This window comes from Amblyraja radiata, chromosome 8, assembly GCF_010909765.2.
Source record: "Amblyraja radiata isolate CabotCenter1 chromosome 8, sAmbRad1.1.pri, whole genome shotgun sequence".
Classification (NCBI taxonomy): domain Eukaryota; kingdom Metazoa; phylum Chordata; class Chondrichthyes; order Rajiformes; family Rajidae; genus Amblyraja; species Amblyraja radiata.
The window spans coordinates 1,490,649-1,513,879 of NC_045963.1; the positions used below are offsets into that span (position 1 = coordinate 1,490,649).

Below are 23,231 nucleotides of genomic sequence, written 5' to 3' on the forward strand. Positions count from 1 at the left end.
ATGGTTGGTGTTTATGGTAGATTGCCACCCAATATATGGGAAGAAACACAAGTGCTGGAGTTAGTCGGTGGCTGTGGAGAACATGGATAGGCAATGTTTCGGGTCAAGTCAAGTTTATTCATCACATACACATACGAGATGTGCAGTGAAATGAAAAGTGGCAATGCTCGCGGACTTTGTGCAAAAAGACAAACAAACAAACAACCAAACAAACTACAAACAGAATGGAACAGAATCACATATTCTTTTACATATTAAATATTGTTGGTGGAAGGAAAAAGGAAAAAAAACAGCAATTTGAGAAAAAACAGTAGAGTGGGCCCGATAGGTGTGACGAAAGGTGGCGATAGTTGGCGAGTGATAGGTGGATACAGGTGAGAGGAGATAGAGATGAAGACAAAGGATAGAGATGAAAGTGGAGACAAAAGAGTGCAAGATAAGGAGAGAAGAAAAGTGAAACGTGAAGCTGGAGGGAGGCACGTAAATGGAAGGGGTCAGGGAGAAAGGGAAAGCGGAACTGAGAAATGGGTGAGCACCAAGATGGGGATCAGGAACGAGGGGTTGGGGGGGGGGAGGTAAAAAAGGAAGGGCGTTAGCTAAAATATCCATGTCCTTCAGAGATCTTACCTGAGTTACTCCAGCACTTTGTGTTTTTGTAACCAGCATCTACAGTTCCTTGTGTCTCATCGTTCTGTAAGCTATTTAAGGGCCAAACACCTAATTTGTTAATTATTACTTTATTAACTTTAGTAACCTCTTTGCAAAGTAACTGATCAATTTTGTCCAACCTTGAGGAGATTTCGCAGTGGAGTAGACAAAATGTTTAAGAAGGGACTGCAGATGCTGGAAAATCGAAGGTAGACAAAAATGCTGGAGAAACTCAGCGGGTGAGGCAGCATCTATGGAGCGAAGGAAATAGGGAACGTTTCGGGCCGAAACCCTTCTTCATCTGTTTCTCCAGCATTTTTGTCTACCTACCATTTATGTCCAAATCTAGTTTTTACCACTTTTAAGGTGCCAATGCGGTAAGTGTGTCACCACAAAAAACCCCACTGATTGTAACATTTGTCCTCACACCCACTCCTTCTCTCCAGAGATGCTGCCTGTCCTGCTGAGTTACTCCAGCATTTTGTGTCTATCCTCTCTCTCAGGGCACCTTCTCCAATCACCCTCGGTTCAGAGCTAGGAGTTAGCAAGGGTTGGGGGTGGGAGTGAGGGACATGTTTAAAGTGAAGATAGACACAAAATGCTGGAGTAACTCAGCATCCCTGAAGAGAAGGAATAATTGACGTTTTGGGTTGAGACCCTTCATCGGGCAGTCTGACGAAGGGTCTCGATCCGAAACGTCACTCATTCCTTCTCGCCAGAGATGCTGCCAGTCCCGCTGAGTTACTCCAGCATTTTGTGTCTATCTTCGGTATAAACCAGCATCTGCAGTTCCTTCCCAGACAAGTTTAAAGTGGCTGGTAAACAGCACCAACGATGTGGTTCACTGTCAGTATTGCACCATGTAGTTATGTTTCGCTTAGTGCTTAAGCCCGCAGTTCTCTGATTCAGAGGCAAGAAAGACCGCTGAGATCAGACTGGCGATTGTTTGAAAATTAGTTAATTTTTGTCCTAATTAGATCCTGTCCCTTTGCAAGTTTGATCAGTAGTACAGTCAGGTTGCACGCATGTTGTCCTAAAATATTCTCAGAACCCACCTTTCAATAATTATCTGAGCATTCATACTGGGGTGTGATGAATAATACTATACAAGGGAAGTAACTGTAGCTTCTGCCTTTCTCTTTCCTGAAGGTTGAAATTGAAAATGTTATATGGATCTTCATGATTAAATTGTGATCAATTTGTGTTTCAAATTTGCATGAAGCAGATATTTTATATCAATCTATAACTTCCCAATGTTTGCTGAATATACAGAAGTGTATCTGTAAAGTCACTAAGCACAACATTTATGAAAATGGAAAGCATTTTTAATCCACACATTCAATTCAATTTTTTTTTTAATGCTTTGTCCTTTGTTTGTCCTAATGCTTTGTCCTTTCCTAACGCAATTAAACTTAGTTGCAATGAAGAGTGGGTATTCTGTCTCATAGAGAATTCCAGAGATTCACCACTCTCTGTGTGAAAAATGTTTTTCTCATCTCAGTCCTAAAAGATTTCCCCCTTATCCTTAAACTGTGACCCCTTGTTCTGGACTTCCCCAACATCAGGAACAATCTTCCTGCATCTAGCCTGTCTAACCCCTTAAGAATTTTGTACGTTTCTATAAGATCCCCCCTCAATCTTCTAAATTCTAGCGAATACAAGCCAAGTCTATCCAGTCTTTCTTCATATGAAAGTCCTGACATCCCAGGAATCAGTCTGGTGAACCTTCTCTGTACTTCCCCTATGGCAAGAATGTCTTTCCTCAGATTAGGAGACCAAAACTGTACGCAATACTCCAGGTGTGGTCTCACCAAGACCCTGTACAACTGCAGTAGAACCTCCCTGCACCTATACTCAGCTATGAATGCTAACATACCATTCGCTTTCTTCACTGCCTGCTGCACCTGCATTCCTACTTTCAATGACTGGTGTACCATGGCACCCAGGTCTCGTTGCATCTCCCCTTTTCCTAATCGGCCACCATTTAGATAATAGGCTACTTTCCTGTTTTTGCCACCAAAGTGGATAACCTCACATGTATCCACATTTATCCACATTATACTGCATTTTCCCTTTTATTCAATGCTTTATTAAAATTGTTCTTATTTGTGTTGAAATATATATAGCATAACATTATGGTGAAATGCTTTCACTTGCAAGTTAACTTGCAAAAGGACTAATATCCTACTGGACAACTTTCATCCCTTTAAAACTTGCTGAATGAACATAGATTTAAAAATAAAACACAGCACAAATTTAGTTAAGTTTAGATTAGTTTGGAGATACAGCATGAAAACAGGCCCTTCGGTCCCCCGAGTCCGCTCCAACCAGTGATCCCCACACACCAACACTGCCCCACACACATGAGGGACAATGTTTACATTTATACAAAGCCAATTAACCTACAAACGTGTATGTCTTTGGAATGTTTTTTCTTGCCAAAAAAGGGTAATCAGGTCAACGTTTTTGGTGAACACGCCATGATATTTTACATACATAGATACATAGAAAATAGGTGCAGGAGTAGGCCATTCGGCCCTTCGAGCCTGCACCGCCATTCAATATGATCATGGCTGATCATCCAACTCAGTATCCCGTACCTGCCTTCTCTCCATACCCCCTGATCCCTTTAGCCACAAGGGCCACATCTAACTCCCTCTTAAATATAGCCAATGAACTGGCCTCAACTACCCTCTGTGGCAGAGAGTTCCAGAGATTCACCACTCTCTGTGTGAAAAAGTTTCTTCTCATCTCGGTCCTAAAGGATTTCACCCTTATCCTTAAGCTGTGACCCCTTGTCCTGGACTTCCCCAACATCGGGAACAATCTTCCTGCATCTAGCCTTTCCAACCCCATAAGAATTTTGTACGTTTCTATAAGATCCCCTCTCAATCTCCTAAATTCTAGCGAGTATAAGCCAAGTCTATCCAGTCTTTCTTCACATGAAAGTCCTGACATCCCAGGAATCAGTCTGGTGAACCTTCTCTGCACTCCCTCTATGGCTATAATGTCCTTCCTCAGATTTGGAGACCAAAACTGTACGCAATACTCCAGGTGTGGTCTCACCAAGACCCTGTACAACTGCAGTAGAACCTCCCTGCTCCTATACTCAAACCCTTTTGCTATGAAAGCTAACATACCATTCGCTTTCTTCACTGCCTGCTGCACTTGCATGCCTACTTTCAATGACTGGTGTACCATGACACCCAGGTCTCGCTGCATCTCCCCTTTTCCTAATCGGCCACCAATTTTATTTGGAAATGTTGCAAAGAAAGTCAGACTGCTCTAATTGGACAGAAAACAGTTTACCTGGAGCTCACAACCTGTTAAAAAGGTGACACTGGGTGTGGCCTATGCATATAATCTGGAGTACACCAGGAAGTCAATCAATTCCACGATGTTTACATCCTGAAGAAATGCTTCTCCTCACTTACATCTGATGGGAAATCGATTGAAGTTTGAATGATCGGCTGAGAACATGGACAATTCCACTGGATGCAAAGAAAAACTTAAGTAAGTCTTAATTCTTTGTCTAGGTAAAAAAAAAAGAAGGATTTTATTGCATTTATTGTGATTTTCTCATCTTAATTGAGTTGTTATTCAGTTACTGAGTCCTATAGCATTATTTGTAACTTTATTTTCCTGGGGTAACTCCACTAAAAGTAACCAAGTTTGAAAATGTTATAATGTTTGTTAATGATTGGTACATATCTGTAAATAAAAGAAGGCTAGAATTCAATGCTAAATATATTATTATACTAATGCTTAGTGTAGCAATGTTACAAAATTTTGAGATTTAAAAAATCAAGTCTGTAATTTATCCCATCAGATAAAGCATAAAAATAAGTTTAATTTGACACCTAATTCACTTTCATATCTCAAGTATTTAAAAAGTTATGGCCATTTTCATACTGGGAAATGAGCATCTTGTTCCCTATTGATTTTCTATGGACATAACAAAAAAGCTGTGATCCTGAACAGTCAAAAGCCCATAACTTTCTTAAAAATTAAGAGAACTGAATGACATTTTCAGTTATCATAGATTGAAGCATTCTGAAACAAATATAAAATAATCTTACTAGGATGACCTGAAATTAAAGCATATAATTAGTTAGTTACCTAATTGTAGCTAATTTCAGACTTCAATTACTAGATCTAAACATCTATCCATTTCTTAATAAATGATTAACATTTTAAAATAGCCTAAATGTCCAAATAATATTCACAAATAATTCACAATAAAACATGATTTTTAAATCTCATTTACATTAATCTATAGGCCAAATGGAAGGAATTTAGTGTTTAATTGCTGTAAATAAATGTCCATTTAAATCAGCTTTCCAGTGGGTCCCTGTGGAACGCGCTGGTTTAGAACGTTCACATTGCGGTAGATTTGTGCCCCCAAATGCCGAGAAAAATACTGCGGGATATAATGGGCCCAAAATGAGCTACTCGCAATATTAAACTTTGTATAAAGGGATCTTTAGAAGCCCTTTTTAATGTAAAAATATACAGCCAACCTTCTGTGGTTTGCTTTATGAGACCCTGCGGTTGCTGGCGGTCGCGGGTTTAGAGATTGATTTTTAAACTACTATAACTATTATTCAAGGCCTTTAAACCTAATAATAGCTTTTGCGACGGGGTCTTTCAGCGATTTTCCGTTAATAATTAACTAGGCTGAACATTTTCGATTGGAACAGCTTAGAGAAAATCGCGTTTTAAACCCGCCCCCTCTAAACGGCGCCAAAATCGCGCACACCCGCAGCGACAGATTTTCAACAACACTTCAGGTAGGCTTTGCAACATACCTACTTAGTGCACATATTTAAGTAGATTAATATAGTGTTATAGTCATAGAACTGTACAACAAAGAACTAGGCCCTTTGGACCCATTAGTAGGTTGAAATGAAAGATTAGATTTTACAGAAAGGAAATGTCTCTTTGAATGTGTTTTATTTTCTATTGATTTATTACTGGGGTATGTGTGCTAATGGTATGGCTAGTATTTATTCCATTATTAATTGTTTTCAAGTGATGTTGGTAAGCTGCCTTCTTGGGTTTCTTCTTCTTGTCGAGTCCACATCAAGATTAGAAGTTGTTCAGCCAGAGCTGACACACACTTCTCGGCATCTGAATACAATGGTGTCGGTCTTGTGCTTCTTGTGCGTGGTGGTGGAGAGATTGGTGGAAAGGTGACCGCTCTTTCCTTGACCCCCTTCTTGGGCTGCTGCAGTACCTGTGATGAAATTATGGCCATAAAGCTGATGGCTAAATAAGTCTAGTCTAGTGTGGTTGAAACGATGATGGGTTTTGCCAAAGTCAGGGTAAAGTGAAGTTAAAATGCTGACTGAACTAGAAAATTAGCTGCCAGGCTGAAGCAGAGTGTGGAGGTAATCAAGAGATTCCCAAACTGGCCGGATGCTCCTGGTGGAGACGGCAAGGATCTGAGATGGAACTACAACCATTCCTAGTTTTATGAATGACCATATAATATAACCATATAACAATTACAGCACGGAAACAGGCCATCTCGACCCCTCTAGTCCGTGCCGAACACATAATCTCCCCTAGTCCCATATACCTGCGCTCAGACCATAACCCTCCATTCCTTTCCCATCCATATAACTATCCAATTTATTTTTAAATGATAAAAACGAACCTGCCTCCACCACCTTCACTGGAAGCTCATTCCACACAGCTACCACTCTCTGAGTAAAGAAGTTCCCCCTCATGTTACCCCTAAACTTCAGTCCCTTAATTCTCAAGTCATGTCCCCTTGTTTGAATCTTCCCTACTCTCAGTGGGAAAAGCTTTTCCACGTCAACTCTGTCTATCCCTCTCATCATTTAAAAAACCTCTATCAAGTCCCCCCTTAACCTTCTGCGCTCCAAAGAATAAAGCCCTAACTTGTTCAACCTAATGACTTGGACGATGGGATGAATGACACGTATCCACGCCTTCCAATAACACAAAGTCGTGATATTGTGATCAATGTAGATCAAAACATCAAATTACAAATGCTAACATCATAGTTCAGTTTATTGTCACGTGTACCGAGGTACAGTGAAAAGCTTTTCTTGCGCCCTATTCAGTCAGCGGAAAGACAATACATGATTACAATCGAGCCACTTACAGTGTATAAATACATGATAAGGGAATAATGTTTAGTGCAAGGTAAATGCAGCAAAGTCCAACCAAGGATAGTCTGAGGATGACCAAGGAGGTAGATACTAGTTCAGCACTGCTCTCTGGTTGTGGTTGGATGATTCAGTTGCCTCATAACAGGCAAACAAATATATTTCAGTTAAGAGAAATAAGGGTATCCATTTTATACCAAAAAATTCTGACACAGAGTGATCAGTAAATGGTGAAAAAAGTAGAAACTATGGAAGACTATAGACGTACATGCACTTAGGTCATCGAAACATTATGGATTTACGGAGAATAACCAAAACAGCTAACAAAATGCCAGTGGAAGACTGAATTAAAAGCTGTCACAGGTTTCAGTAGACAAAGGCCAGGCTAGACAATATCCCATGTACTGAGAGCATAAGGGCAGCATAATGATAGAAGCCTAATTAGGCCATTTGACCCACCAAGTCTACTCCTGCATTCAATCATGGCTGATCTATCTCTCCCTCCTAACCCCGTTCTCCTAAAAAATATCAACTGACGGCCTCCCAGGCCTTCTGTGGCAATGAATTCCACAGATTCGTCACTCTCTGACTAAATAAATTCCTCCTCATCTCCTTCCTAAAGGAACGTCCTTTAATTCTGCGACTATGACCTCTGGTCCTAGACTCTCCCATGAGTGGAAACATCCTCTCCACATCCACTCTATCCAAGCCTTTGCACATTGATGATGAATCAGCCACTTTTGTCACTTTCTGACTTCCACTGAAGCTAAAACACTCCTGGAACATGCAGGAGCAGAGCTTTGGCAGCTTCACTTGCAGAAGATTTATTTTATCTTGGGCACCTTTGATCCAAATCAAGTTTCTTCAAGTGATAACCTGCTTGGAGAAAGTTATTAAGCCAGACACAGCACAGCATGTCAGATCTATTCCTCAGCCATGATAGGGCGCACTTCATTAAGAGGATTTTCCTCTCTTAAGCGCTACTTTATCTACTGTTCTGGTTGTGATAATGATATATTAACAGCGTCAATAGCACAGAGTTGGTCACTGGACCCATTTAGTCTCATGTACAATGATCTGCATTATCTTCCCCCATCTTTCATCATTTGACCTCTCCAGCCTGTCCCTTGTTCCCCTCATGTGCTTCTCTAGTGACCCTTTAACTTCATCTTCATCACGTGGTGGTGAGTTCCATGTTATAACCTCTGGACACTGCAGTTTAGTCTCTAGTCTCCCCCAGATTAATTAGTGACTTTCTTGTATCCAGGTCTCCCAACACTGTTGGAAAGATCTTTTATTTATCCATTAATTTGTCAAAAAATAAAGAACTCTACAGGATATTCAATCACTCTTCTATTTGTTTTAGGAGGAAAGACAGCTCTAACTTTCTTGATGGATGTAAAGTTTCAGTTTTGGCATCATTTCACTCAATCATTCTACAATGTTTAAACTGACTTTAAATCTTATTTAATTTGGTTTAGTTTCTTATTGTCATGTGTGTCGAGGTACAGTGAAAAGCTTTTGTTGTGTGTTATCCAGTCAGTGGAAAGTCAATACATGATTACAATCGAGCTATTTACAGTGTACAGATAGATAGGATGTAACGTCTGGTGCAAAGTTAAAGGCAGCAAAGTCCGATCAAGGATAGTCTGAGAGTCACCAAAGAGTTGGACACTAGTGCAGTACTGCTCTCTGGTTGTGGTAGGATGATTCAGTTACCTGATAACAGCTGGGATGAAACTGTCCCTGAATCTGGACGTGTGCGGTTTCACACTTCTATACCTTTCGCAATCTAGTATTAAGTGGTCTCCCTAAGTTCCTACAGCCTCCCAGATACAAAGTCTTTGTGCAGTGTACCAACTCATTGGTGGTCATGGTCCAAGTGCTGCAAATCCTGTTAGAGATTGGTTCAGGACACGAATATCATTGCACTGTTCCCTATGCTTGTTGCCGTGGCTGTTGGAGGAGAGGGGAGGGGGTGGAGTTGCTGACTCAGGATTCAGGGTCTATTCAGCAATGAGGGGGAAGATTAGTGGTGGCTGTCTGGAGATGAGTGTCGTGGGGTGAAAGGGTGAGGGGCAAGAGGGAATAGGGCACTTGATTCAGGAGATAAGTGATTCAGGATCAGTGAGGTACAATTGGATGGAGTTTCGGGAGAGTAGTGCTGAACTACTATCTACCTCATTGGTGACCCTTGATGGTACTCTGCTGGCTTTACCTTGAATTAAACGTTATTCCTTTACCATATATCTATACACTGTGAATGGCCTGATTGCAATCATGTATTGTCTTTCCACTGACTGGATCGCACACAACATAAGCTGTTTAAGAAGGACCTGCAGATGCTGGAAAATCGACGGTAGACAAAAGTGCTGGAGAAACTCAGCGGGTGCAGCAGCATCTATGGAGCGAAGGAAATAGACAACGTTTCGGGCCGTAACCCTTCTTCAGCCCGAAACATTACCTATTTCCTTCGCTCCATAGATGCTGCTGCACCCGCTGAGTTTCTCCAGCACTTTTGTCTACAGACAACATAAGCTTTTCACTGTAACTCGGTACACATGACAGTAAACTGAATTAAAGGGAGGGACTTAAAGAGATAAGTGACCCCAGATTGCCAGCATGAATTTATTTCCTTGTCAAGGATGAACGGCAGCCTTTACATGACGACTTCAACTGATGCACATCCAGTGTAGAAAATGTGTTTGATCCACACAATTCCGACACTTTCTCCTATAATAATCTAGCTTTCCATAACCCTCGAGGGCAGAGTATCATTGATTCAACACTCTGTGAGAATAAAATTCCCCATTTTAAATGATGGTATTGTTCTCGTTTTCCTCACTTCTCACTTGCACGATACAGTTTATACAACGGGGCATTGAGTAAACCTTTTTACCAGAACGTTTTAAAACATAATTCACATGAAATAATTTGAAAATCCCACCCCTGTATGTCATGAATTTCATCAGGCCACAACCTTCAAGAGCGTGCAAGCCTTCTTTTCTGGGAATTATATGAGCAGTGACAAAGAATGATGGAACGGTGAATTTCATCAGGCATCACTTACCTGTGGTAGAGCATCGCCACAAACTGAATGAAGATTAAAACTGCAAAGGTGGCTAGAAAGGCAAATGACACCGGTTGTATCTTGAGAAACTCATCCTCCACAACTGTCCCATTGCTTATGATTTTGGGGCTTACGATTCCATCAGTAATTAATTGTAGGAGAAATGTTCCTCCCAGCCAGAGCACATTAATCATCAAATACAAGAAGATAGCCTGGTGGAATTGGAATAGAGAAATAAATCGTTAATAAATAGAATGTATTAGAAATTAATTGAAATTCATTAAAATGAATTCATAGAGAAACAGATTAATTCAAAGCACCAAAGGGAAAACCAGTTCCTATCAGGCAATTTGGGTGCATTAATTGATTTCTTGTTGTCCAATTTGTTCTTCAATTTCTAATAATGGATACACCTTTGAAAAAGCATAGAGTTTAATCATGATCTTTGTGAAATGCTTAAGGCTCTGCTCCTTCACAGACAGTGAGATGTTTTTCTTAGAACTTGTTCTCCTGCACCGCAAACATTAAAATATTTGGATACTTTACAATAAAGGAAATCATTATTAATTTCAGTGTGCACGAAGATTAAACAGCATGCAAAGATGTTAGCAATATTTAAAAAAACAAAAAGAGAAAAACCATGTTATTCCCTTATCATGTATCTATACACGGTGAATAGCCCGTTCCGCAAGAAATGCAACACCTGTCCCTTCACCTCCCCCCTCGACTCCATTCAAGGTCCCAAGCAGTCGTTCCAGGTGCGACAAAGGTTCACCTGTATCTCCTCCAACCTCATCTACTGCATCCGCTGCTCTAGATGTCAGCTGATTTACATCGGTGAGACCAAGCGTAGGTTGGGCGATCGTTTCGCCGAACACCTCCGCTCAGTCCGCAATAACCTACCTGACCTCCCGGTGGCTCAGCACTTCAACTCCCCCTCCCATTCCCAATCCGACCTCTCTGTCCTGGGTCTCCTCCATTGCCAGAGTGAGCAACAGCGGAAATTGGAGGAACAGCACTTCATATTCCGTCTGGGGACCTTGCGTCCTTATGGCATTAACATTGAATTCTCCCAATTTGGCTAGCCCTTGCTGTCTCCTCCCCTTCCTTAACCCTCTAGCTGTCTCCTCCCACCCTCCCATCCGCCCGCCCTCGGGCTCCTCCTCCTCCTCCCCTTTTTCTTCTTTTTCCCCCCCCCCCCACCCCCCATCAGTCTGAAGAAGGGTTTCGGCCCGAAACGTCGCCTATTTCCTTCGCTCCATAGATGCTGCTGCACCCGCTGAGTTTCCCCAGCAATTTTGTGTAGCCCGATTGTAATCATGTATTGTCTTTCTGCTGACTGGTTAGCACGGAACAAAAGCTTTTCACTGTACCTCTGTACACGAGACAATAAACTAAGCTGGACACATTTTTAAATGTAAAATGCCAAATTTCCTCAGTGCAAACTCTTGCATGTTTCAAAGCCTATTAAAAATGTGAGGGAAACACATCTTCCACATAAATTTACACCTCTATGTTCAACTTATTCAGATATTGAAGGAGTGGGTTGTGTTCAGTCCATGAATGTGAGCCTCGTGTTCCAGGTAACTGCTACTTTCATTCCACCTTTCCACTCTCACTCTGACGTGAGTGTCCATAGCCTCCTTGCATTGTTACAATGAAGCCCTCTCCAAACTTCAGTGGTGGCACGATGGCGCAGCAGTACCGGAGACCCGGGTTCGATCCCGACTACGGGTGCTGTCTGTACAGAGTTTGTGCGTTCTCCCCGTGTACTGAGTAAGATTTCTCCGAGATTTTCAGTTTTCTCCCGCACTCCAAAGACGTACAGGTATGTAGGTAAATTGGCTTGGTATAAATGTAAATTGTCCCTGGTGTGTGTAGGATAGAGTTAATGTGTGGGGATAGCTGGTCGGTGTGGACTTGGTGGGCCAAAGGGCCTGTTTCTGCGCAGTATCTCCTAAAAAAACTTGAAGGCAGCAGCTCATCTTGCTTCTGGGCATGTTGCTGTCTTCCAAACTCAATATGAAGTTCTCCAACTTCTGGGTGGAAAGAAAGCTGGAAGAGAGGAGGGGCAGGATAAAACCTGGAAGGTTATGTGTTGAATCATGTGGGGAGGGCATTTTAATAGGCAGGTAGTTGAACAAAGGTCAGAGCTGAAACGACAGAGGATGTGAGACAAAGGAATTGAAGAGCTGCGTATTTAGTAGTATTATTAGGCCTTGCAAAAATAATAAATGTCACTGCTGTTCAAAACAACCACCATCCAAGATGCTATCTGTTGCAACAATTATGTTGAGGGCAACATGCCAGAAAATCAGGCCCATTTATGATTGGAAATCTGATTAGATGAGTAAATGGCTGTGTGATCAGAATAACTTTTTAAAAATAATTTCAAAATAGACTTTATTCAGGTAATAAATATATACAATACATGAACCGTGCAAAAAATTCGTCCAACATTTTCGGAGGCTATACAAATTATTCAATTCAGTCTACATACATTGCTCAAATTTCACAAATGTATCCCCCACCCTTGCCACTCATGTGGCCCACTGGCATGGGATCTCTTCCCTTATTTTGGGGGGCGTCTCCACCACACCCTGCCCCCCCATGTCCAGCAGTGGAAGGAACCTAGACTGTGATCTTCCCCCACCGAGCCTTGGCGTTGGCTGCACCGAGCTTCAGTGCGTCCCTCAGCAGGTTCTCCTGCAGTCTGCAGCGGGCCAGTTGGTAACATTCCCCGACGGACATCTCGCTCTGCTGGGTGGTGAACAGCGTTCCGGGCAGGCCAAAGAGCATCTTTCACCGAGATGATGACCTTCCAGCAATAACAGCTGATGTACTGAAACTGAAAGTAATGAAAATCAGATGGAATTAACTGTACTCTGCCTCGACCAACTCTGAGGGGACCCGGCTCTAGGAGAGGCTGAGCTGAGCCGAGCGGCCAATCTGCAGAGTGTTGCAGGCAGCTTGGAAATAACTTAAGGAGACCACGCAGAAAAAACAATCCTGGGATATCACAGAACTACAATGCCCACAAAATGCACGTGACTTTAGAATACATCTCAAACATGGTTCTGTTGATAATAAGGGCTTTGAGTGACACCAGATATACAGGCACATGAATATGAAGGGAATGGAGGGCTATGGATCACATGCATGGTTTAACTTGGCATCATAGAAACATTGAAAATGGGTGCAGGAGTAGGCCATTTGGCCCTTCGAGCCAGCACTGCCATTCAATATGATCATGGCTGATCATCCAAAATCAGTACCCTGTTCCTGCTTTCCCCTCATATCCCTCGATTCTGTTAGCCCTAAGAGCTATATCTAACTCTCTGTATTTAACTATCATGTTCGGCACAGACATTGTGGTCCAAAGGGCCTGTGCCTGTACTGTATTGTTCTACGTTCTATGTTTAGATGCAAAGAAAGGAATTATTCTTTCTATAATATGAAATATATACACAATGATTCATTGTATTAATGAAGACTTCATCTCTGTAAATCCATTAGGAACTCTGAAAGCAAATGAAGAGTTTCCAAAACACAAACCCATACACTGATCTTGGAATGCAACTAAGTTCCATTCGATTTGCAATATTCTAAGACTTGACCTAAAGGACATTCCTTTAGAAAGGAGATGAGGAAGAATTTCTTCAGTCAAAGGGTAGTGAATCTGTGGAATTCTTTGCCACAGAAGGCTGTGGAGGCAGTCAATGGATATTTTAAAGACATAGATAGATAGATTCTTGATTAGTACGGGTGTCAGGGGTTACGGGAAGAAGGCAGGAGAATGGGGTTAGGAGGGAGGGAGAGATCAGTCATGATTGAATGGTGGAGCAGACTTGATGGGCCAAATTGCCTAATTCTGCTCCTATCACTTATGACCTTATAACACCACAGAATAGATGGACATGTGGTGCTTCCTCCATCATCCACTGAGCCCGGTCACCAACCAGAACGACCAGATTAGACTTTGTACTTCACGCCCCAACCTCAACACCCATGTCCTTCTGACTCTTGTATCCCCCGCCCACACAATAATCTGAGTCCTCAGTAGCTACTTGTATTAGATGTACTGAAATTGAAAGACCACCAGGGGTGCCGTGGAGATGGCAGCCTGCTGGCAGTCTGTTTGTCTTTTCACTCTTTTTGCTATTTTTTAGTTTGTTAAAAGTTTTTGTTTTAATGTTCTTCGGTTTGTTTTATGTGGGGGGAAGGGGGGGGGGAGGGGATCGGGGAAACTTTTTGTCAAGTTCCTACCTTCCCGGAGATGTGATCAATTTTCGGATCACATTCTCCGGGCTCTGGGGCCTACCATCGATGGAGCTGGAGGCCTCCTTGGAATGTCGTGAGCCCCACCGCGGGGCGCAGACTTAACATCGGAGCTGATCCCTTGCCCGGGATCGCTCCCACCGCGATCACCGCGGACTTTAACATTAGTCTCGGGAGAGGCCGAGTTCGAAGTTTCGACCAGCCCCGACGCGAGGTTCGATTGCCCGGCACGGGGGAGCTGACACCCCCCCGATGCAGGAGCAGATCACATCGACGCGGAGGGCTGGAATGCCGCCGGCTATGGGAGTCAAGATCATCCCGTCAATGGGGGCTCGAGGACAATAGGAAGAACTAAGGGAAGGACTTGAACTTTATTTCGCCTTCCATCACAGTGAGGAATGTGTTGGAGTCACTGTGGTGGATGTTCTTGTTAAAGGGTTCTGGTGAGACCACATCTAGAGTATTGTGTACAGTTTTGGTCTCCTAATTTGAGGAAGGACATCCTTGTGATTGAGGCAGTGCAGCGTAGGTTCACGAGATTGATCCCTGGGATGGTGGGACTGTCATATGAGGAAAGGTTGAAAAGACTAGGCTTGTATTTACTGGAGTTTAGAAGGCTGAGGGGGGATCTTATAGAGACATATAAAATAGTAAGATTAAACGAGAACTTACCAGTTTGAAGTTTGATCTGTATTTTATGAGGAGTTACGATGAGGGATTACGTGAAGAACCCGCTCAGTGCGCAGGCGCGGCATACTTCCAAGCAGCGGTGTGGAATCACAGATAGACACAGTTATTTTGAAGTAAACATAGTAAAGATAAGGAGACATCAATTTATTAGTTTTATCCATATAATGAGGGTGGGAGCGGAGGGCACGTAATCCCTCATCGTAACTCCTCATAAAATACAGATCAAACTTCAAACTGGTAAGTTCTCGTTTAATCTTACTATTTTACTTCGGAGTCACGTGAGTGACTACGTGAAGATTTCGAAGCTCTGTGATTTCAAACCGTGTAACAGTTTCATTTCACTCACTGCCGAAGTTCTTGAGGGAGGAAGTGTTATCGTAATCAACCAATGAGTCTATTTGTAGAAAAACACAATGGTATTTTTTAAACAATAACAACAAAGAATTAAGTTGCTCCCCTGGGCTTAAATTAAATATTTGCAGTTCGTAAATCTTTACTGCAAATAAACCAGGTTTTGCCAACGGCTTATTATAAAATTTCTGAACGGTCTTTCCCCCCCCTCCCCCACCATCCTGCTGTAGCCAGGATGTGGTCTATAGGCATGTCCATTCTTTAGCCGTCGACATGGATGCTGCCCTGGTGGAATAACATTTGTACATGTTAGTGTTTATCCCAGCAGTTTCTAGCACCTGCTTGAGCCATCTCGCAATGGTTTGGCTCATCACCCGACCATAAGGTTTTTGTGACTGACCCACAAGGCTTTTCATCTCCCTCGAATATTTTGGTTGTGTCTATGTAGGATAGTAGGTGGGTCATGGCACATAACCGTGGTTCTGGTGGGTAAGCCACGACTGGATTAGGTGTTCCTGGTCTGCTCTGTTTGATCAGTCGCTGGATAACGACAGATCTGGTCTGGAGCTGTGATCATGTTGTCCAATCGCAATAGGTGTAGTGACTGGACCCTCTGAGCGGATACAAGTGCCATCAACATGAGCGTCTTTAGTGTAGCTTGCTCGAGGCCGGGGGATCTGGCTGGTGGCCATTCCCTGAGATATGTCAGGACCACACTGATATCCCAAATATGGGTATACCTGGGCTTAGGGCTTGATATTGTAAATGCCCTTCATCAGTTTTACCACCAGTGGATGGGATCCCATTGCCTGTTGTCCTGGCGCTGGTTTGAGATAAGCAGAAAAAGCACTCTGCGTTGATGGCACTGTAGCTGATCCCTACATCGTGGTGTAGATAGGCCAGGAACTCCAGTATGTTGGTGGCTGTAGCTGTTGCGTATGTTGTCCCTGTTTCCTGGCAGTACTTCTCCCTTTTTTGATGCTGGTTAAGTACTGCCTCTTGGTGGATGTTCGAAGGGATGCCGACATGGTGGTGATGGTTTGTTTGGACAATCCCAGTTCCAGGTAAGGTCTGTTCAAACTTGCAACCCAGGCGTTTAATTTTCTCATGGCATGGGTGTTTAGCTTACCTGGTAGGTAAGTAGCTGATAGCCAAATATGTCTTTCGACACACCATTGCCAAATCATGTTGACCAATTTGTCGCATGATAATGATTTTATGCCACCCATATGGTTAATATAAGCCATCACCGTAGTATTTATCAATTTGTAACCGAACATGCAAGTGCTGCATATTAGATACATATGCTTTTAAACCATAAAAGGCGACCAACATCTCTAGATAGTTAATGCCTAGTGTAAGTAGTAATGATGACTCTAGGTTAGTCCATCTACCACCTGTGCTGGATATGGAGTTAGTCGCTCCCCAGCCTTGAGCACTGGCATCTGTTTGAGTAACTAAAGTAGGGTTAGTGATAAAGATAGGGCTGGAACTATGCCAAACGTTTTCTGCCCACCACTGTAGCTCTGATATTGCTTCAGTGGGTAAGTTCATGACACGATCATAGTGACCTGTATGTCGTTTTATTGCCTGTACCTTTGCTCTCTGTAAAAAATTCTGACTGTAAAAAACAGACTGTAAAAAACAGTCATATGGACTGAGTTAATTGTGAAGCCCAGGTAGTCCATGATAGTGGATGGCTTCAACTTAGATTTATCTGGATGTAGGACAAACCCCAGAGTTTCGAGGAGCTGTTTTGTAGCTGATACTGCTGCCACAGCCAATTCCATCGTTTTCTCTACTATCAGAATATCATCCAGATATGCCATGACAATATGGTTTTATTTTCTTAGTATTGCCATGGCTGGGTTCAATATTTTGGTGAATAATCTTGGGGCTGAAGTTAGCCCATAGGGCAATGCTTTGTACCATCCAGATACATTTTAGGTATCTGCGATGATCCTGGTATATGGGTACTAGATAGTAAGCATCTTTAAGATAAATGCTTGCCATGAAGTGTCCTTTGGAATTCAGTTGTTTGGCAGTAACAAATGTCTCCATTTTGAAATGTATATACTTAACAAATTTGTTTAGTGATGTTAAGTCAATGATGATGCAACAGCCACCATCTTTTTTGATTTTAGTGAATATATTCGATACAAATTCCAAAGGTTCATGTTTGGTCTTTTCGATGACCCCCTTTGTGATAAGTCTCACCAGTTCAGCTTGTCCCTCACGTTTCTCTTTGACAGAGGGAGAAATACCCTTTGGGGCCAATGTTGAACTGGCGCCGTTTTTTCTGACATGAATTGTATTTTATATCCACTAATGCTGTTGAGTATATACTTGTCACTCGTGACCATACCCCATGCTTCTTTAAACAAGTGTAATCTCCCCCCTGTTAATAAAGCACCCTTATTCTCTCTATGCTGGTAGGGACCAGACCCACCTACCTCCATGGTTATTGGCGATTCTGTTTCTTCATTTTCCTGAAGATTTTGTTCTGACGTGCTGGCGTTGTTGGGGGGAGGCGCATTTTCCAGAGGGTCCGCTGCGGGCCCTGATCTAAAAAGATCTTTGGGGATAATGTGCGGACCCCAAGCGTTCACCAGTCCCATATTGCGGACGTCGACTGGTGGATGCCGTGGGGTGCTGCCGCTTGGGTATCGGAGGTCTTGGTTTGCTCGTCCCAGGGCCTGCCCTCATTAGGCCGAAGGTTTTTGATGCTTCCTCCATCTCCTTCAGTTTTTTATTGAGATCTTTCCCAAATAGCAGCGCGTCCATCTCCGCAGCTGGGGCTTTACACAAGCCAGCAAATTTGGGATTGAGGGCAGGTCTTATGTTTCCCTCCGGAGATTGTTGATCTCAAATTGTGTGGTACACATTAATGCCAGCACATCCTGCTGGCAGGTATCCATCTCCGTGGTCTCCACGGAACGAGCAAAGGCTGTAATGGCCAACGTCAGGAGCCTTAGGATCCGCTGTAGCTTGAGTTCTTGGGTCCGGATGTGTGACCTCACATGCCCCCAGATTTGGCTGTTGACACTTTTTACTTTGAGGGCCTCACAGTTTTCTGGTGCAGCGAACACTTTTTCCAGTAATGGTTTATTGGATAGATGGTTGATGCTGGCCGCCATTCTTGGTTCCAGCAGTGCTCCAGCCCGTGGGGTTGCTACAAAGCGGTCCATCACACCCAACAGCTCTTCCTGTTCCTGCACCCCTGGCATACTCCCGAATTTGTCCGCCTGCCCCTGTTCCAGACCAGCCCAGCCCTGGTCACCAATGCTAGCCTCCAGTAATGAGGGAGCAGAGGGCAGTGCATGAAACACTGTGGAGGGGGTGCCTGACCTCCCTCCGCAAGAGCGCTCTTTCTGCGCATCTCGCTGGAGCTGCTCCAATAGCTGTTGGATGCAGCTCAGGCGGCTGTCTCTCCTCCATTTAGGTGGAGACATGTCCCCGTCCGACGAATCGGACGCCACCGGCCGGATGCCTGTTCGGATGGCTAGACATCCAGCCCGTAGTTCAGGCACTAGCGGGACTGGGCTCGGCGCGGTGATGGGGATAGCGGTGCGCCCGGTAATTGTTCCTACCGCCTTCTTCTGGAGCTTTTGTGCCTTGTAGATGTGAGAGCGCCCCTCAAGCAGCGCGTCTCGCAGGCACCTGCTCCGAGAGCCGCTCCAGCAGCTCAGACGGCTCTCTCTCCCCCCGTGCGGGTGGAGAGACGTCCCGTCCAAAATCGGGAACACCTGCGGATGCCTCTTCGAGTGGCTATGCATCCAGCCCGCTGCTCAGGTACTAGCGGGCTGGGCTCGGCACGTTGTCGGGGAATAGAGGAACACCGGGTAACGCTCCTCCGCCTGTTGCTGCCCCCCTCCCCGACGGGAAAACGTTCCTCCTTGAACGGTGGACAGTTTTGTTCCAGAGCCTTTTTCTCTGCCTGTAAAAAACACAAGCAGAAAAAGGCTCACCTGTAAAAGAAACCCGACCTCAGGGTACTCACCTGACGTTCCGGTTCATTCTGTAGCGGGAGAGCCTAATTCCCGTTGCAGCCACTGTTGCACTGCTGGCGTAATGCCGCGCCTGCGCACTGAGCGGGTTCTTCACGTAGTCACTCACGTGACTCCGAAGTAAAATTATAAAAGGACTGGACAAGCTAGATGCAGGAAAAATGTTCCCAATGTTGGGCGAGTCCAAAACCAGGGGCCACAGTCTTAGAATAAAGGGGAGGTCATGTAAGACTGAGGTGAGAAAAACTTTTCACCCAGAGAGTTGTGAATTTATGGAATTCCCTGCCACAGATGGCAGTGGAGGCCAAATCACTGGATGGATTTAAGAGAGAGTTAGATAGAGCTTTAGGGGCTAGTGGAGTCAAGGGATATGGGGAGAAGGCAGGCACGGGTTATTGATACGGGACGATCAGCCATGATCACAATGAATGGTGGTGCTGGCTCGAAGGGCCGAATGGCCTCCTCCTGCACCTATTTTCTATGTTTCTATGTTTCTATAAAATGTGTTTTTGAGTGTTCTGTTACTTTTAATTGTATGACTGACCTGACCAATGAAATTCCTCGTATGTTGCAAAACATATTGGGCGAATAAAGTGTGATCCTGATTCTGATTCTGAAATACAACCGTTAAAAGAAGATATTTGTTTTTAAACAGTTCTACTTGGGATTCATTTAAGCTCCATAAAGTCCGGGATGAAGAGGAAAGTCAAACGACGTTGATGGGAGTAGTGAAGTTCCTTTGCTGGTTGATTATTGGACTCCTCGTTCTGGGTCTTGCCTTCCTCAGCAGGGTAAGTTGGCTGCTCTTTGAAGTATTGCTCTTGTGCTATTTTTTAAATAGAGCCTACTATCTACGAAGAAAAGTTAAGTTTAGTTTAGAGGATCAGCGTGGAAATAGGCCCTTCGGCCCACGGAGTGCGCACCGACCAGCAATCCCCGCACATTAACACTATCCTGCACATACTAAGGACAATGTTTTCTATTCATACCAAGCTAATGGATTTGGTGTAGAATGAGTGTGAATGTGCATTTGATGGTTGGCATGGACTTGTGGGCTGAAGGACATGTTTCTGTGCTGAATCACTGAAATGGACCAGATCACAAACGATGACAAGATGCAGTACAGGAGGAGATAGGGACTCAATAGCACAAGGTCAAGACAACAAACGTCCCCTCAATGTGAGGAAACCAAAAAAGCCCAGGTCTGTATCCATGATGTTGAAGTGGAGATGGTCGATAACGTTGAGTTCCTACATGTAACTCAATGGTCCAACCACATTGATGCCTCTACTCTCTCAAAAGGCTAAGGAAATTTGGCATGTACTACCAATTTCTTACATGTCTTACCAATTTCAACAGATGCACAGAGAAAAGCATTATATTTGGATGCATCGCTGCACTGTATGGCAACTACTCTGCCCAAGATTGCAAGAAATTACAGAGAACACAAACCAGTCCATCACACAAATGAACCATTGACTCAATCTATATTTCACGTTGCCTCATGAAACCAGCCAACATAATTAAGAACGACTCACACTCCAATCATTCCCTCTTTTCTACCCTCTCCTGTCGGGTTGAAACAACAAAAGTTTGAAACCAGGTAATACCTACTTCTTCCCTGCTGTTATCACAGTAATGAACAGACCCCTAACAAACTAAGGATGAATTACTGATCTTCCAATCTATCTCATTGCACTTTTCTTTACATGCGCTTTTTCTGGAGCTCTTTTTTCCACCACCTGTTATACTCGAGTATGGTACGATTTGCCTGGATAGCTCGCAAACCATCGTTTTCAACCACATCTTGATGCATATGGCAAAAATGAACCAATACCAATATTCAATATACATCCAATATGCCAACACTAATTCCAATATTCAATGGCTTTTTGTGATGAAGGTGAAGAAGATAGGGCCCCGACAGCACCCATGGATTTCCTACAGTGATGAGTTTATTTATATTCTTAGTGATAAGGGGTTTGATTAATATTGTTATGTTGCATTTAATGCAGGTCTACTAACAAATGCACTGTTGTGTTATCTCCAGGCTTCTCTTTTGCTGCTAATTTCGGCCACAGGCGATGGTTCTGTCCAGTTTGTCAACAAGCCCTTCAGTCACCTAATCCTTGGCTGCGTTTTGATCATTCCCAGCATCTTGACCGCCGCAAAATGCCTGTGGAAACACTCACTCCGCCCCGAGCCAATGCTCGCCGCAAGCAGCCTGATAACGGTAAGCAAACGCAGGGATTCTGGATGTATTGGGCAACCTGTGGCAAGTTTCCGAAAAGAGGGGAAGGTGAGAGGAGCTGGTGAAGGCATGGCAAAGCACGAGACTGGAAGGAGATATTGGGACCAGGGGGAAATGAAGGGGATGAAGAGGGTGGAGGGGCTATTGAGGTCCAGGGGTTGTTGAATATTGCAAGCCACAACACTTTAAGGACAGAGAAGAAGTTGTTATTCTCTAAAGTGAAATATAAGTACACACTTCTGTAGAGATATTTGTGTTGTGGGAAGTTTGGGTAAAATTAGTCAGCTCAAAACATCAGGGAGGATTTCACTGACCTTTGTTTAATAGTTGAGAGGACCTAGTTGAATGTTTCAACACAACCCTGAAGTATTGGGCAGAATCACCCACACAGATCTCTGGAGAGGGTCTTGACATGAAGATCTTCGGATTGAGTGCACAAGCTCCCCCCCCCCCCCCCCCCCCCCCACACACACCAAGACAAACCAAGCCAAGGACATGAACAGGCTACAAGCACATGTGTTTATCTGGGTAGTCCAAGTGAGCTACTGATCATTATGATTCACTTCATCGGACGTCTAACTTTTATTTTCTTGCTTTTCTTTCAGGTGTGCCTGCTGGAAGCAGTTGCATCCTTTGGTACGGCATCGCTGGTTGTCATCTGCCTTCCCCAATATGACATCCTGACAATGGTGTTCATTTCCAACAGTATTTGTCTCATCCCATCCATACTACAAGTGATCTCTCTGAACATCAGCCATGGCTTCAAAGTTGCAGCACCTCTGGCCGGGCTTCTCCTTCTCTTGGGCGGCTATAGTCTCTTTCTCTTTGTCCAGATGTTTTACCTGAGGAGACACGATGGGATGTCCTTGGGTCTTGTCATTTTATTCTCAGTTTTAACTTCCCTAACCTGGTGGGAGAACTTCATCTCCAACTGGAAGCATCCAGTATTTAGACGTCTGAGATCTGACGTGGATAAATGCAGGAACGTGATGAGCCTGTGCATAAGTGTAGTGAGAACTCTTGTTACTGCCTGTGTTGTGGGAGCTTTGATTCCTCTTCGGGGGCTGGAGTGGGCAACTATCACTGACGTTGCATCCCATGAACTCAGAATAATCCTGGGCCTTCTGGGGGTGCAGGCGGGGGCATCGGTCTTGTGTTCCTGGTTTGGGGGCGTTGCATGTAAGATCCACGCTGTGAAGCGAAGCTTTGGTCTCCCTTTGATCCTCATTACTCCCGTGGTGCTGGCTGCTTTCCTGTTAGTGTTTAGTGTTCATTACAATGAGTTTCTGCAGACAAACAACGGTTTGAATCTCTCAGATTTCTGTGCCAGTTCCATTGGTGTTGATAATAATACACCTCGTGTGGAGGTCCTGTATTCAGAAATCATTCGCAGCATCTGCAACCTGGGAGATATAGTCAATGTGCTCAGTGTGAGTTTAGTGGGAGCTGCTGGGGTGTGCTGGTGGGTTGGACTCATCCTCACAACAATCTACGTGTGGACCCAGAACGTCAACAGAATACAGCGGACGTCAGAGACCTTTGTTCGGAGAATGTACGAAGCTGCCTTCTTGGAACAATCCATGCTGCTGAATACATCATTCCACAGCGCACAGAGGAGAGCGATCCAAGGTACTGATACCGTGGTCTACTTCAAGAATGCTGTGGATCCTAAATTGCCATATTTTTTGTTCTTTTTATTCAAATGTTTAACCAAAACATACTTGAGATAAATTGAACAATACTGGTCTGTGAATTTGGTGACCCACCTGTATGATGGGTAAAAGTAAAAATCCCTTGTG

At 43.8% G+C, this 23,231-nt stretch overlaps 1 protein-coding gene across 1 annotated transcript; it reads left to right on the top strand.

The window, feature by feature from the left end:
- Positions 1–4,029: 4,029 nt before the first annotated feature.
- On the top strand, positions 4,030–23,024 carry LOC116976462 (chitin synthase-like; the record flags this gene model as incomplete). Its single annotated transcript, XM_033026355.1, has 4 exons — positions 4,030–4,161; positions 19,837–19,972; positions 21,232–21,414; positions 22,038–23,024. Coding segments are annotated over exons 1-4 (1,341 nt in total), but the record flags the coding sequence as incomplete, so codon positions are not given.
- Positions 23,025–23,231: the final 207 nt, after the last annotated feature.